The 13011-nt window shown below is 41.2% G+C and overlaps 1 protein-coding gene across 2 annotated transcripts in view; it reads left to right on the plus strand.

Moving 5' to 3' along the window:
- The window catches only part of LOC147631432 (DHHC-type zinc finger family protein), an 80378-nt gene that overhangs the window by 25521 nt on the left and 41846 nt on the right, over positions 1 to 13011 (plus strand). The window contains exons 2-6 of one of the 2 annotated variants that reach the window (XM_086809833.1): positions 2909 to 3001; positions 3350 to 3451; positions 3779 to 3889; positions 4004 to 4102; positions 5237 to 5332. In XM_086809833.1, coding sequence (XP_086665959.1) covers positions 2909 to 3001; positions 3350 to 3451; positions 3779 to 3889; positions 4004 to 4102; positions 5237 to 5332 — 501 coding nt within the window. The remainder of the gene's footprint in view (positions 1 to 2908; positions 3002 to 3349; positions 3452 to 3778; positions 3890 to 4003; positions 4103 to 5236; positions 5333 to 13011) is intronic. The other variant, XM_086809834.1, reaches the window with a different exon arrangement.

Raw genomic sequence — 13011 nt, forward strand, 5'->3', positions numbered from 1 at the left:
TCCTTACACTCCACAGCAGAATGGGGTTGCAGAAAGGAAGAATCGGTCACTCATGGAGATGGCCAGATGTATGCTAAAGGCAAAAAGGCTACCACATATCTTTTGGGTGGAAGCAGTCATGTGTGCTTGTCATATTTTGAATCGATGTCCCACAAAGGCATTGGTTTCTATTACTCCTTTTGAGGCTTGGCATGGCCGCAAGCCTTCTGTATCGCATTTTCGTATCTTTGGGTGTCTTGCATATGCACACATACCCAAAGAGTTGAGGAGGAAGCTGGATGATAAAGCCACAAAATGCATTTTTGTTGGGTATAGCCGTGAAAGCAAGGGCTATTGGTTATATGACCCACTATCCAGGAAGATATTCACTAGTCGGGATGTGATTTTTGATGAAAAATCAGAAATATCCATGGCTGGTTATGAGGCAAATCAGGCTGAAAATGATGTGTTTGAAGGTCTACTACCTATGGAATTTCATTCCACAGTTGGTGATCCAACTAATGAGGGTACAGGACAGCCAGCAAATGATGTAGGTGGTGCAGAAATTCAGCAGCAAAATGAGCCAGAAGCTGAACCAAATTTGGGGCAGCAGGCACCACAGGTCAGACATATACCTAGATGGTATTTGAGGACATTACAGGACAGCCATTTAGAGGGTCCTCTTGCTGGTCTTACTCGTAGGGAAACAAGGACCAATGAGCATGCACACATCATGGATTTGAATCTGGTTTGTTTACAGGATGATGATGAGCCTGATTCATTTGTGGATGCACGAGATAATGTGCATTGGAACAAAGCCATGCAGGATGAGCTTGATTCTATTAAAAGGAATCAAACATGGGATTTGGTTGATCTGCCCAAAGGCAAGAAAGCAATTGGTACTAAATGGGTCTATAAGTTGAAAAGACATGCAGATGGATCCATTGACAGGTACAAAGCTCGTCTAGTTGCAAAGGGCTATGCACAGAAGAAGGGCATTGATTATGAGGAGACATTTGCTCCTACATCCCGTATGTCGACACTTAGGTGTGTCATTGCATTGGCTCCACATCGTGGTTGGGTTGTTCACCAGTTGGACATAAAGACTGCATTTCTACATGGGGACCTCGAGGAGGAAGTTTATGTATTTCAGCCCATGGGATTTGCAAAACATGGTCATGAGGGGAAAGTTTGCAGGCTGAAAAAGGCCTTGTATGGTTTGAAACAAGCTCCACGAGCTTGGTATGCAAAAATAGATGCTTTTCTACTCACTCAGGGATTTGTGAACAGTCCATCAGAAGCCACTCTGTATGTAAAGAAAGAAGAGACAGATCTGCTGGTCATCAGTCTTTATGTGGATGATCTCTTGCTCATGGGATCAAATGATGACAAAATTGCAGCTTTTAAGGAGATACTGCAACAGACATTTGACATGTCTGACTTGGGGCTTGTACATTACTATTTGGGCATACAGTTTGTGCAGGATAACAGAGGCATTGGGTTGTTGCAATCACGTTATGTTGCTAAACTTCTGGAGAAGTTTAAATTTCAGGATTGCAAGCCTATTAGTACTCCTATGGAGCCTGGGATGAAACTGTCACTACAAGATGACAGTATTTCCTTTGATGCCACTACATATGCTCAGGCTGTTGGGTGCCTTATTTACTTGTGTAATACAAGGCCAGATATTCAGTATGCAGTCTCTCAGTTGCGCAGATTTATGCACAGCCCGCGGTTGTCACATTGGCAAGCTGTGAAGCGTGTATTCCGTTATTTGCAGGGTACCTTGTCTCTTGGATTGCTTTATCCTGAGGGGGGTGACATGCAGTTATACGCTTACAGTGATTCAGATTGGGCTGGTGATTTTGATACCAGACATTCCACTAGTGGAAATTGTTTCTTTCTTGGCTCTTCATGCATTTCTTGGCTAAGCAAGAAACAGACCACAGTGGCCACTTCGTCTTGTGAGGCAGAGTACAGAGCAGCCTAAACTACTACTGTTGAGTGTGTTTGGCTGCGTCGTCTCATGACTGATATGGATATTTGAGTGGAGGAGCCTACACCTATCTATACTGATAGTCAGAGTGCCATTGCTGTGGCCAGGAATCCTGTGTTTCATGCTCGCACAAAACACATTGAGATTCACTATCATTTTGTTCGGGAGAGACTCCAGGCAGGAGATATCAGTCTGATCTACTGTCCTACAGATCAGAATGTGGCAGACATCTTCACCAAGGCATTACCACGTCCGAAATTTGAAGCATTCCGCAGTGCTTTGAATTTGTTTCCTTTTGGTGGATGATGTACAGTGATCACATATCACTCCAGGGGGGTTTGTTGGGTTTTATGTTGTGTATGCACCCAGAGGAGTGCTAGTGATCATCAATAGATTACTGGGGCACTTTTTACTTGAGTTAGTGGAGGTTTTTCCCCCCAGTTTAGCTCAGTTTCACTTATGTGCAGTTTATAAGTGTTTTGGTCCACCCGGCACATTTTATGGCCGGACATGTGAACACTCATCTTTAGGGTCACTATTATGTGGCTATTGTACTTCACTTTTATCATTAAGCATAATACTGAAGTCGTGTTCTCTCTCTCTCTCTCTCTTGGTTTTCCACGCCTGCTTGAAGCTTCTGTAAACCCTAACCCTAACACTTCATTGCCTTCAAATATGTGCCTTGGAAACCTTGAACAATCTTGGGAGCTGTGGTACCAATTGACTAAGAAAATAATGAATTTAGTAGAACATTTATAGAATGTTTTAACTAGTTTAATAGAATATTTTAAAAATTTCTATCAGTTGTGCTGGATTTGATGTTTGGACTTGTGATTTCGAATACTTCAGTGCCGTCATATATAGTTTTTTATCAATCTACTCTACATATAAAAATGGGTTGGAGATGTTCATTTATTGGAACTTTTGTTTCAGGGTGGGGATCTAAGGTATTGCCAAAAATGTGGCCTTTACAAGCCCCCTCGAGCTCATCATTGCCGTGTTTGCAAGCGATGTGTGTTGAGAATGGTATTGTCACTTTACATAACTGTACCATGTCACAAAAATTTTGCTCACATTGGAAATAGAAGTGTAACAACGTGGCATGTTTACCTGATCATTCCTGTAAGTAAGAATACGGTATTATTAAAGTGCAAAATTATATACTGAATGCTGTCAACGATTAAGGTATTACAGCTGTAAATTCAAATCCTTGTTTTCTGGGCTCTGACACAGTGAAAGTGCAATTTTGTTAACTCAAGAGAGGAAATATGTGCAGATTATGCTTATTTGAGATGCGGGTTTACTAAGAGTACTTCTTCAAGGGCTGCAAGTGGCTTTCTTCTTAAAGATCTTTCTTTTGGTTGTCTTTTGTAGGATCATCACTGCATTTGGATTAATAATTGCGTTGGTCACAATAACTACAAAGCCTTCTTCCTTTTTGTTTTTTATGTTGTTTTGGCCTGCAGCTATGCCTTGGTAAGCTCCACTAGCATGCAGTCTTGTATTTCTCATTGTGTGGGTGTGTGTGTGTGTGTGTGTGAGTGTTTGTGGGGGTGTGGTTTTGCAAAGTGCGTCAGGTGTTTTCACCGACTTTCCATTTTCCCAAGGGTTCCCTTGTGAGAGTTAATGATGAATATTTAGTTTCAAGAGAGATGCAGCTGAAGGCATAGTGGGACTTATTGCTATTTAATTTATTGTTATTCTAATATTGCTAAATCTGTGTTGTGCTCATTTAATCACTTTGATTTTTCTATGATTCAAATTTTATATAGGTGATGTAATGGGTTTGTTTCTGGATTACAGATACTTCTTGCAGGATATGCTATTGATTTTTTAGGGGAGAGTGAAGAAAAGCTGGGTGCTTCAAATGACCAACCTGTTAGCTCTTCTGTTTCAACGTCAGCTCTTTTGAAAGTAATGTTCACTGTATCCTCCTACAGTTTGTAGCGAGTTCGTTGACAAGGGAGAGTGGGTGGAATATGTCCTAAATTGACCAGTTGTGTGTGTGTTTTTTTTGTTTTGCAACAGGTCATTTGTGCAACTATTCTTGCCCCACTTTCAATTGCTCTTATTGTTCTTCTTGGATGGCACATATATTTGCTGCTGAATAATAAGACGACCATAGAGGTATTTAATGTGCATCTCCACTCTCTGCTTAAATGCAGCAATTTTTCCTAACATCTGTCCAGTAGAAGTGTTTTCTGTGCAAGACCACATACCACTATGTATTGTTGTTTTCTGATTGTGCCAACTAAACGTAAAAGGTTCAGATTTTTATCTAGGAAGTGTCTACACTTACCCCTTGCAATTACCCACGTCTCTTGCCTGGGCTATCTCAGCCTGTGTTGTCCACAACCTTGCTGAGCTCTCTTGCCTCAGCCCTTTGTCAAACTCTTTGCCAATCAGCCCGCACATGCTTGTGTCATCCTTGAATGAAAACTTGTAGATGTGCTTCCTTTCTATGTGCTACATCCTTATTCATCTTCCACTGCCCCACATGTGGGCGTCCGTCTTTGCATATACAATGTGGAGCTTGGAGTTGCTATACTACTTGAAGGGAGAGAGTTAGGGTTTCATGTGGGAGACATACACAGAGAAGAAGGGAGAGAGAGAGAGAGACATATGTGGGGATAAGTCAACTCACAGTATGAGTGTGTGACTCCCCTATCACACATGTATATTTGCTCTAGTACACATAGTGCACTTAGTACATTAAAAGTACTAAGTGTACTATGTACTATAAAACTTATGGGCTTGTACACACTACAAGGGTGGGCATAATGCCTTTACCCCAACACTACTAATTGCTGGGTCTGCATTTTCCACCAAAAACTACGAGGATTTTTGTCAAGGCTATCAGAGTTGACTCTTTGAGAACTTGGTCTTGCTGGGGTTTTGTATGAAACAGCATATTACTTGCTTCTTGCTTGCTTGTGCCGTTTTCACACGCTTTGTCTTTTCTGAATTATAATCTTTAGGGCTGATTTACTTTCTGCAAGGTAGCCATGATGTTGTAGAGAGTCTTCGGTTTTTAAATGTTTCAATTCTCCCAACATTGCAAATATTTAACAGCACACGCATGCATGCAAGACACATGGACATACATAAATACAAGCACATCCATGTGGTAATCATGGTCATGAAATAGAATGAGGATTTACACATATCCTCCATGATGAAAACAATGCCATTGTTATGATTTCAGTTCTACAATTCTTTTAGAGCTTTTCCAATTTCGCTTGCTGTTTTTGGCCAGTGCAGTACCATGAGGGAGTGAGAGCTCGTTGGCTTGCTGGAAAGGCAGGGCAGGTATACCGGCATCCGTATGATGTCGGGAATTTTTCAAATCTTATTATGGTACTGTCCTTTGTTGCTACTTGACATCCTTGACGTTGCGATCTACATGGAAGCTTAGCTGTTTATGTACACAGTAGTTTAGTAGGAGGGTGTTATTGTAAGTGAAGGATTTCCTAAATAAAAAAGCAAAATAACTAGAAGAAAAGTAACAGTGCGCCTTAACATGTCTAATAAGAAACTGATCTGTAATGCATGCATGTGAAAGGATCTAAAAAAGAAGCAGCTTGTATGCACCTAAAGCTTAAAAAATGTTTGAGATTAGAAGTAGGGAAGCATGAAATTGATGAGGCATGTGACATGTCAATAAGGCGTTATTTACAAATTTCTTTAAAAAAATTCCTTCCATGTCAGAGTGTCTGGTGGAAACATTTCACAAATACTAATTAAACAATAGAACATACATTCAGGCACATAGATACTACATTGGATCCCAACTCCGAGAATACCTCCCTCCCTCTTCCTCTTCTAAAAAAAAAAGCACGCATGCACACCCCCCTCTCCCCTTGCGGAATTTTTACTTTACTGATATGAGAATGAAGGTACAATGGCTGAAATCTACTCTTTACCTCACCGAGTTTTTTGGTGTTTCACAAACCGGGAAGAATTAGTGCAGTTTTTGGTGCCCTTTGTAGACATCTATGTCATGGGCAGAGGTGTGTGAACACTCTAGGACTAGATGGGGCTTTTTTTCTCTCTTTAGGAGGTTTTTCCCCGTGCACGCGAACACCCTCTAACACTTATCATTTGGGCTGCACTTATGGTTTGTACCTTGTACCACTCTTTCTACTTGGTAATCATCATCGAGAGTGATAAGGGGATTGTGGTCATCACCATCTACGTGGATGGTTTGATTGTTGGGGGTGACAATGAAGAGGAAGTTGAGAATGCAAAGGGTCTCCTCAAGAAGAAGTTTGACATGAAGGACTTGGGTGAGTTGAGATACTTTCTTGGCGTTGAGGTCATCAGGATGCATGAGGGCATATGGTTATCACAAAGACAATATGCATTGGACATGTTGTGTCCAAATATGGTATGGCTTGCTGTAAGACCATTTCTGTACCATTGGATCAGAATGGCAAGCTAAGTGCAAACAGAGGTGAGATTTTGGAGAATGCCACTATGTATAGGAAGATAGTGGGTAGCTTGATTTACATGATAATCACGAGGTCAGACATCAACTACATAGTTGGGTTGGAGAGTTAGTTCATGCAAGTTCCTTGAAAGCCGCATTTGGATAGTGTGAGGCATACACTAAGATACATGAGGTCTAGAGTGGATTATGGCCTCTTCTATGAGGCTGGTATATATAGTTGCAGATGTATGGTTACACTGATGGAGATTAGGTTGGTAGCATCTTGGACAAAAGATCTACTGGCAGTTTTATGTTTTCCTTTGGGAGTGGTGCTGTTACATGGAGCAGCAAGAAGCAGACGACAGTTGCATAGTACAAACCAAATAGAACGGGTGCAGGCAAGCTCATCACCTAACAATTGGTTTGTTGTGAACCACTCTCGAGCCAGGGGCTAAAGTTCCACTCCCTTATAGGGCTTTTTGTTGCTATAAATAACAGTCCAGTCATAAATAACTAATAACCTTCGATTTATTAAATATGAACCTTAGCCATCTATATCCGCTTGCTTTCTCTAATCCCAAGGCTTTGCTAACTCTATTGGATTAGTCTCTAATCCCAAGGGTTAGTGAACATTCCTCCCTACTTCGGTTATTTCTACTCTTGGAAATAAATGAAGAAGAATTCAACTACCTGGATCAACTATCTTTGAAATTAGGTTTATACCTGTCTATCAAATCCACATACCACACATCAAGGAACCAGTTCAACTGAAGCTCCTGTTCTTGTAATATAACCGTGAAAACAAGATAGAAAACCAAACCTTCTCAAGTTCTTGAAGAACATAATCCATCCTTCAATCCTCCAACTCCTCATGAAATCGCTGAGACATATATGTGAGGTGCAACATAATACCCATCCTTTCTAGGATCTGGCAAATCCTTGTAACTAGGGGGTATCATATCTCCCTCTCAGAGACTCTTAACTATCATGCACCACAACTGTGTCTCCTTCAAGCTATCAAAGTCTTAGGAGAATCTAGGATTTTAACCCAACTCTTACCAAACATATTCTAGCTATTGCCAGAACCATATGCTGAGTAGTACCATAGGCAAACTCTACCATAGGGATGTACCTCTCCCAACAAAATGGTCGCTTAGAGTCGTATGTATAAAGCATAACCTCCAAAACCTGATCTCACCCTCTCCGTTTGCCCATCGGATTGAGGATGATCATAAAACACAAGTTCGTCGAATCTCTGGATGGCCTGTTGTAGGAGTGTTGCAAGACAATCACAAGGAATTCCTCTCCTAATGCGAGTACAATCCAATGCATGGACTCTATCATCGTGGAACCGGTTTCGAATTTAGTATTGACTATCTTCGAGCTCCCTCAAGGAGAATATCTTGTAATCTGTCCCAAAACCCGAGATATTCAATCTCGTCCTTCCCCAATTGACTCATCTTGTAGGGTGTAACACTCATAGGCTGGTGGAATCGGTTTCGAATTTAGTACTGACTATCTTCGAGCTCCCTCAAGGAGAATATCTTGTAATCTGTCCCAAAACCCTAGATATTCAATCTCGTCCTTCCCCAGTTGACTCATCTTGTAGGGTGTAACACTCATAGGCTGAGACCTTGGTACGCAAAACAATCCTATGATCAACCAACTGTCCAATTGTTGGAAGACCATATCCTAATTGAGCAGAGAAAACATTTGCGAAACCTCGCTGTGACATGCGGGGATTGACCATTGTAATCAACCTTAGGCTAATACTAAACTTCACTTAATGATGCTTAAGAGATAGACAATGGTGTGAATACAATGAGCTATATTAAATGCAATGGTTACAACTGAGATCTATGAATAGATCATAGTAGTTAGGGGGTTGTTTGAAACAGGTTTCCTAAAAGTTTCAAACGCGTTTCAAACGGGTTTCGTAAAATCAGCCCAAAGTTTCCTACCTACAAGTGTTTGCATGTAAAAAATTTCAAATATATATTGTATAAAATATGTAAAAATAACACTAAATGCATAGAATACATGGAAACATCAATTTGAAGCCTACAGTCTTTGAATCACAAATAACAAAAACCATATAATCATCCATCATCAATGTCAAATGGTCCACTGTCCATGATCCATGATCCAATCATCCATCATTCCATGCCACAAAAAAAAAAACATACATGACACTACATAAAAAACTTTATCAAAAGAGTCGCGCACACTTTGACGTTAGATTTGAGGCAAAAAAAATGTCAAAAATTTTGCTTGAAAAAAACGCGTAACCTTTCAAGTTTCTTTCCCTGTAGGAAACGGGTTTCCTAACTACTATGGAATAGATCAATGCTGAATATCCTTCTCAGAATGAGAGAGATATGCTGAATGCTGATGATGATGACGGATTCCTTCTCCAATGTTGAGGTCCGCCCTTGGATGCCGGCTTTCCTCTATGTAGGAGGTAGGAGATGATGACTGATGTTGTCTACTGTCTATATGCTGAATATACTGCTGATCTGCTGATTCCCAACGCTACCAAGGAAGGAAAACACTGAGGAGAGAAGATATCCAATGCTGATTATGATGCGCTCCTTATATATGCTGTAATGATGCTGGTCGGGTATCTATACTGTAGTCGGCCAGCTGTCAAGACCTTCACAACTTCATTAAATGTTCATTATCTACTGTCGGCTGCTTTGAACTGCTGTCAGCTACCATAAATGCCCACGACCTGATATGCTGAGTATTCTAAATGCTTTTAAATGCCTTATGTGCATGATGTAGGAGCTGAAACAGTCCCATACATGCTTGAATGCTTGAATAAATGGATTAATGCTTGGATAAATGGATTAATGCTTGTAAAATACTATGAATACTCTGATATGCCATGTCACTTGTACACCTTCTGGGTGTGCACGTGACATTCCCCTCTACTAAACTGTTGCTGGGTGGTACACTTGGCAACCTTTCGACTCCTCTGCTTATCCTTCTCCATTGAAACCACTGCCCCCTTATGACTTCTTCTCTTCGGACTGAGGTTGATTGCAGGAGTTGAATCCTTTGAGCCAAAGACTTCTGTATTGTGGGAACTACATTGCAAATGGTGATAGATCTACTCGGAAAACCCGAGTCACCACTGACTTGTCTGTGAAATCCTTTCACACACCATCTCCATCGTGTTGCTGAACCTCTGAACCTCCTGAGGTGATGTTGGAGCAAACTTCTACCTTCTTATGTGGAAGAGAACCCCTTGCTGCTAGTTGAAGCCCAAAACTCCATTTACTCCTTAGATGATGGATGTCATTCTTCATCAAAAAACTCATGGGTAAAACATGTATGCCTTGCAGATGCGAGATGCTAGACTGACTGTTAGGATGACTACTATGTTGATGCAAGCCCTATGCAACCCTATATGCTATGCAAGGATGCTGATGGATGGGTTACTGATGCATGCCTAAGGGGAAAACCCTAAGGATGGCATGCAAGATCTTGAGAATTGGATTTAACCGAGTAGAAGCGACTAACATGTTGACTTACTGAATGACCTTTGGAATGAACATGAACTAAGGTTGCTTATTCTGTAAAGCTTTGATAGCAATGTGACATGCAGGGGATTGACCGTCGTAAACAACCTTAGGCTAATACTAAACTTCACTTAATGATGCTTAAGAGAGAGACAATGGTGTCAATGCAATGTAACTATATTAAATGCAATGGTTACAACTAAGATCTATGAATAGATCTCTGCTGAATATCCTTTTCAGAATGAGAGAGATATGCTGAATGCTGATGATGATGATTGATTCCTTCTCCAATGTTGAGGTCCACCCTTGGATGCCGGCTTTCCTCTATGTAGGAGGTAGGAGATGATGACTGATGCTGTCTACTGTCTATATGCTGAATATACTGCTGATCTGCTAATTCCCAATGCTCCCAAGGAAGGAAAGCGCTGAGGATAGAAGATATCCAATGCTGATTATGATGTGCTTCTTATATATGCTGTAATGATGCTGGTCGGGTACCTATACTGCAGTCGGCCAGAGGTCAAGACCTTCACGACTTCATTAAATGTTCATTATCTCCTGTCGGCTGCTTTGAACTGCTGTCGGCTGCCATAAATGCCCACGACCTGATATGCTGAGTATTCTAAATGCTTTTAAATGCCGTATGTGCATGATTTAGGAGCTGAAACAGTCCCATACATGCTTGAATGCCGGAATAAATGGATTAATGCCTGGATAAATGGATTAATGCCTGTAGAATACGTATGAATGCTCTCATATGCCGTGTCACTTGTACACGTTCTGGGTGTGCACGTGACACTCGCACTGATGCTTTCTAATCCCGTGTCCCCGAACATCTAACTTAATTGTCATTATCCACAATTATCAGATGAAAGGGCAAACACATTAAAACAATCAATAACAAAATATTATATTACAAAGTCCTGCTGAATTCAGAAAATAGAGGGTGGAACTGCAATAAAACCCTTAAAACATATTGGAGCATCTTTCATTAGAAAGGAAACAATATGACCCTTGCAATCTACATAGACGTCATGGTTATAAAACCACTCTTTCCTTAGTATAACATTGACCCTATCTAGATTCATAATAAAAAAAATCTAGGGACTTTGTAAAACTCTGAACAGATATCGGTAATTGAGACACATGCCTGTCTCAGATCTTTCCATGTCTCGCTGCGAGGTTCACACGCTACACGTGATCACTTGGTTGCGTCTTCACTCCCAGCTCCTGCACAAGTTTAGCCTTAATGAAGTTGTGAGTGCTACCAAGGTCAAAAAGGATGTGCATAGTCTCCCCTAATGCCAACCTATATACGTATGAGGTGGTTAGGGCCCAAAACTACCATATTAAAAAATACATTCTATGCAAACACTTTGACCTAAAATAATAGTATTAACAGAAGCAATTTGAGGATTACCTATTATTTCGTTCAAATGAGCTCCCTTTCTCTTGGCCTTGGGGCAACTTGCCTTCGAATGGCCCTGCTCACACAACATGTGAAACACTTACCCTCCCTAATGTTCCGAAGGGTCTGTTGGTGCTTTTGTTACTTCTTTGGATTGGGTTCACCTGAAGTTTGGTTTTGGTTCTGCGGAACCTTCTCGGACTTATGCCTGGAAGCCTGCTCAGAAGTTTCTGAGAGACGTTCTTCTGAGTCTGGCTAGCCAATGTCTCCTTATAAATCCTAGCATACTGGATGGCATCCTCCAATGTTTTGTACCTGGAGCTTGTGATCTCGGGCAAAAAAATCCACACAAAGTCGTAGCATCCATATGCCCTACCCGAGACTGCAACTCCCTAAACTGCTGCACGCATGTATCAAAAGGCATATTCTTCATGTCCAACTTTGAAACTTGGCCATTTATATCAAACTCATCCTTTGCCTAGAGGAACTCTTCCTGAAACTCTCTCTCAAAATTTGCTCAAGTACTAGGTTTGTTTTGCAGCTCCCTCCGCCAAGTCAAGGAAGAGACCTCGAATCATCTGATCTTCGGAGCATCCGGAAATGGATGAATCTCAAAGTGAACATTCCATCGATTCAGCCAGGAGTCAACCGCCTCTTGAGTTCGCTTCTTCCCTCCTCCCCCCCCCCCCCCCCCCCCCCCCCCCCCCCCTGCCCCCCCCACACACACACACACAAAAAAAAAAAGAAAAAAAGAAAAAGGCATATGGGGCGAAAGAAGGTGCTGCTGATTGATGTTTGGGAAGTACCAAAACAACCATCTTCTGAAGGAGAGATACTGTATCCCTCAAGGCATGGATCTCTACCCGGATGTTGGTTAATTGGCGGTCTAAATATGTGTTGGCCTCTTGCTCTAAGTCTGCGCTCGTTCTGGTGCATGGCGTTCTTCCACAAAGTGGTCATCTTCATGATCTAACACATCATCAACATAGATAGAGCGTTTGCCATTGCAGAAAAAGAAGGTAGTATGCTGTCCTAGCACCCAAAACCTTGAGAATTTATGAAGTATGGGCTGGCTGCTTCAAGTTTACAAGTTGCTAGCGCTTGCTATGCATGATGATGGAGAGAGAGAACAAACTTGCTCTTTATGTATAGGCCAAGTAAACTATGTTTTTTTCTTTCTAAAGCTTTGTTGCTTTTGAGTTTTGGTAAGAAAAAAACCTTTGTGCTGATATGCAGTTAAAAAAAACAGCCAGCCTACTTTTTCTAAAAACAGCATGTTATGCCAAAGAAAACAGCCTGTATGCTTGAAAAAAAAAAATCGATCAATGAATTGTTGTTGTAAAAAAATAGGGCTGTTTGGTGCTTTTGTAAAAACGAGCTGCTCACATGTGTTTTTTGAAAATGACCTAAGCATGCTTAAAAAAAAACAGCGCATGTTTTTTGAAAAATGACCTGTGCAGTCCTTGTTTTGAGGGAAAAAAACAGCCTATGCAAAAAAAACTATGGTGCACGCTTTTGATAAGAAAAGCGGTGCACGGTTTGGTTTTTGACAGGCTGCATGCTGTTCCTCTGCTGGCTGGCTGTGTGCTGTCTTTTTGACCCAACCTGCATAGAATCTTCTCCCTCTCAAACGTACTAATCTATGTTCATTCCTTTGGCTCTCTTGTGCACTGTC

Source organism: Cibotium barometz, chromosome 15 (assembly GCF_041138505.1).
Source record: "Cibotium barometz isolate CiBa-2024 chromosome 15, ASM4113850v1, whole genome shotgun sequence".
NCBI classification, from domain to species: domain Eukaryota; kingdom Viridiplantae; phylum Streptophyta; class Polypodiopsida; order Cyatheales; family Cibotiaceae; genus Cibotium; species Cibotium barometz.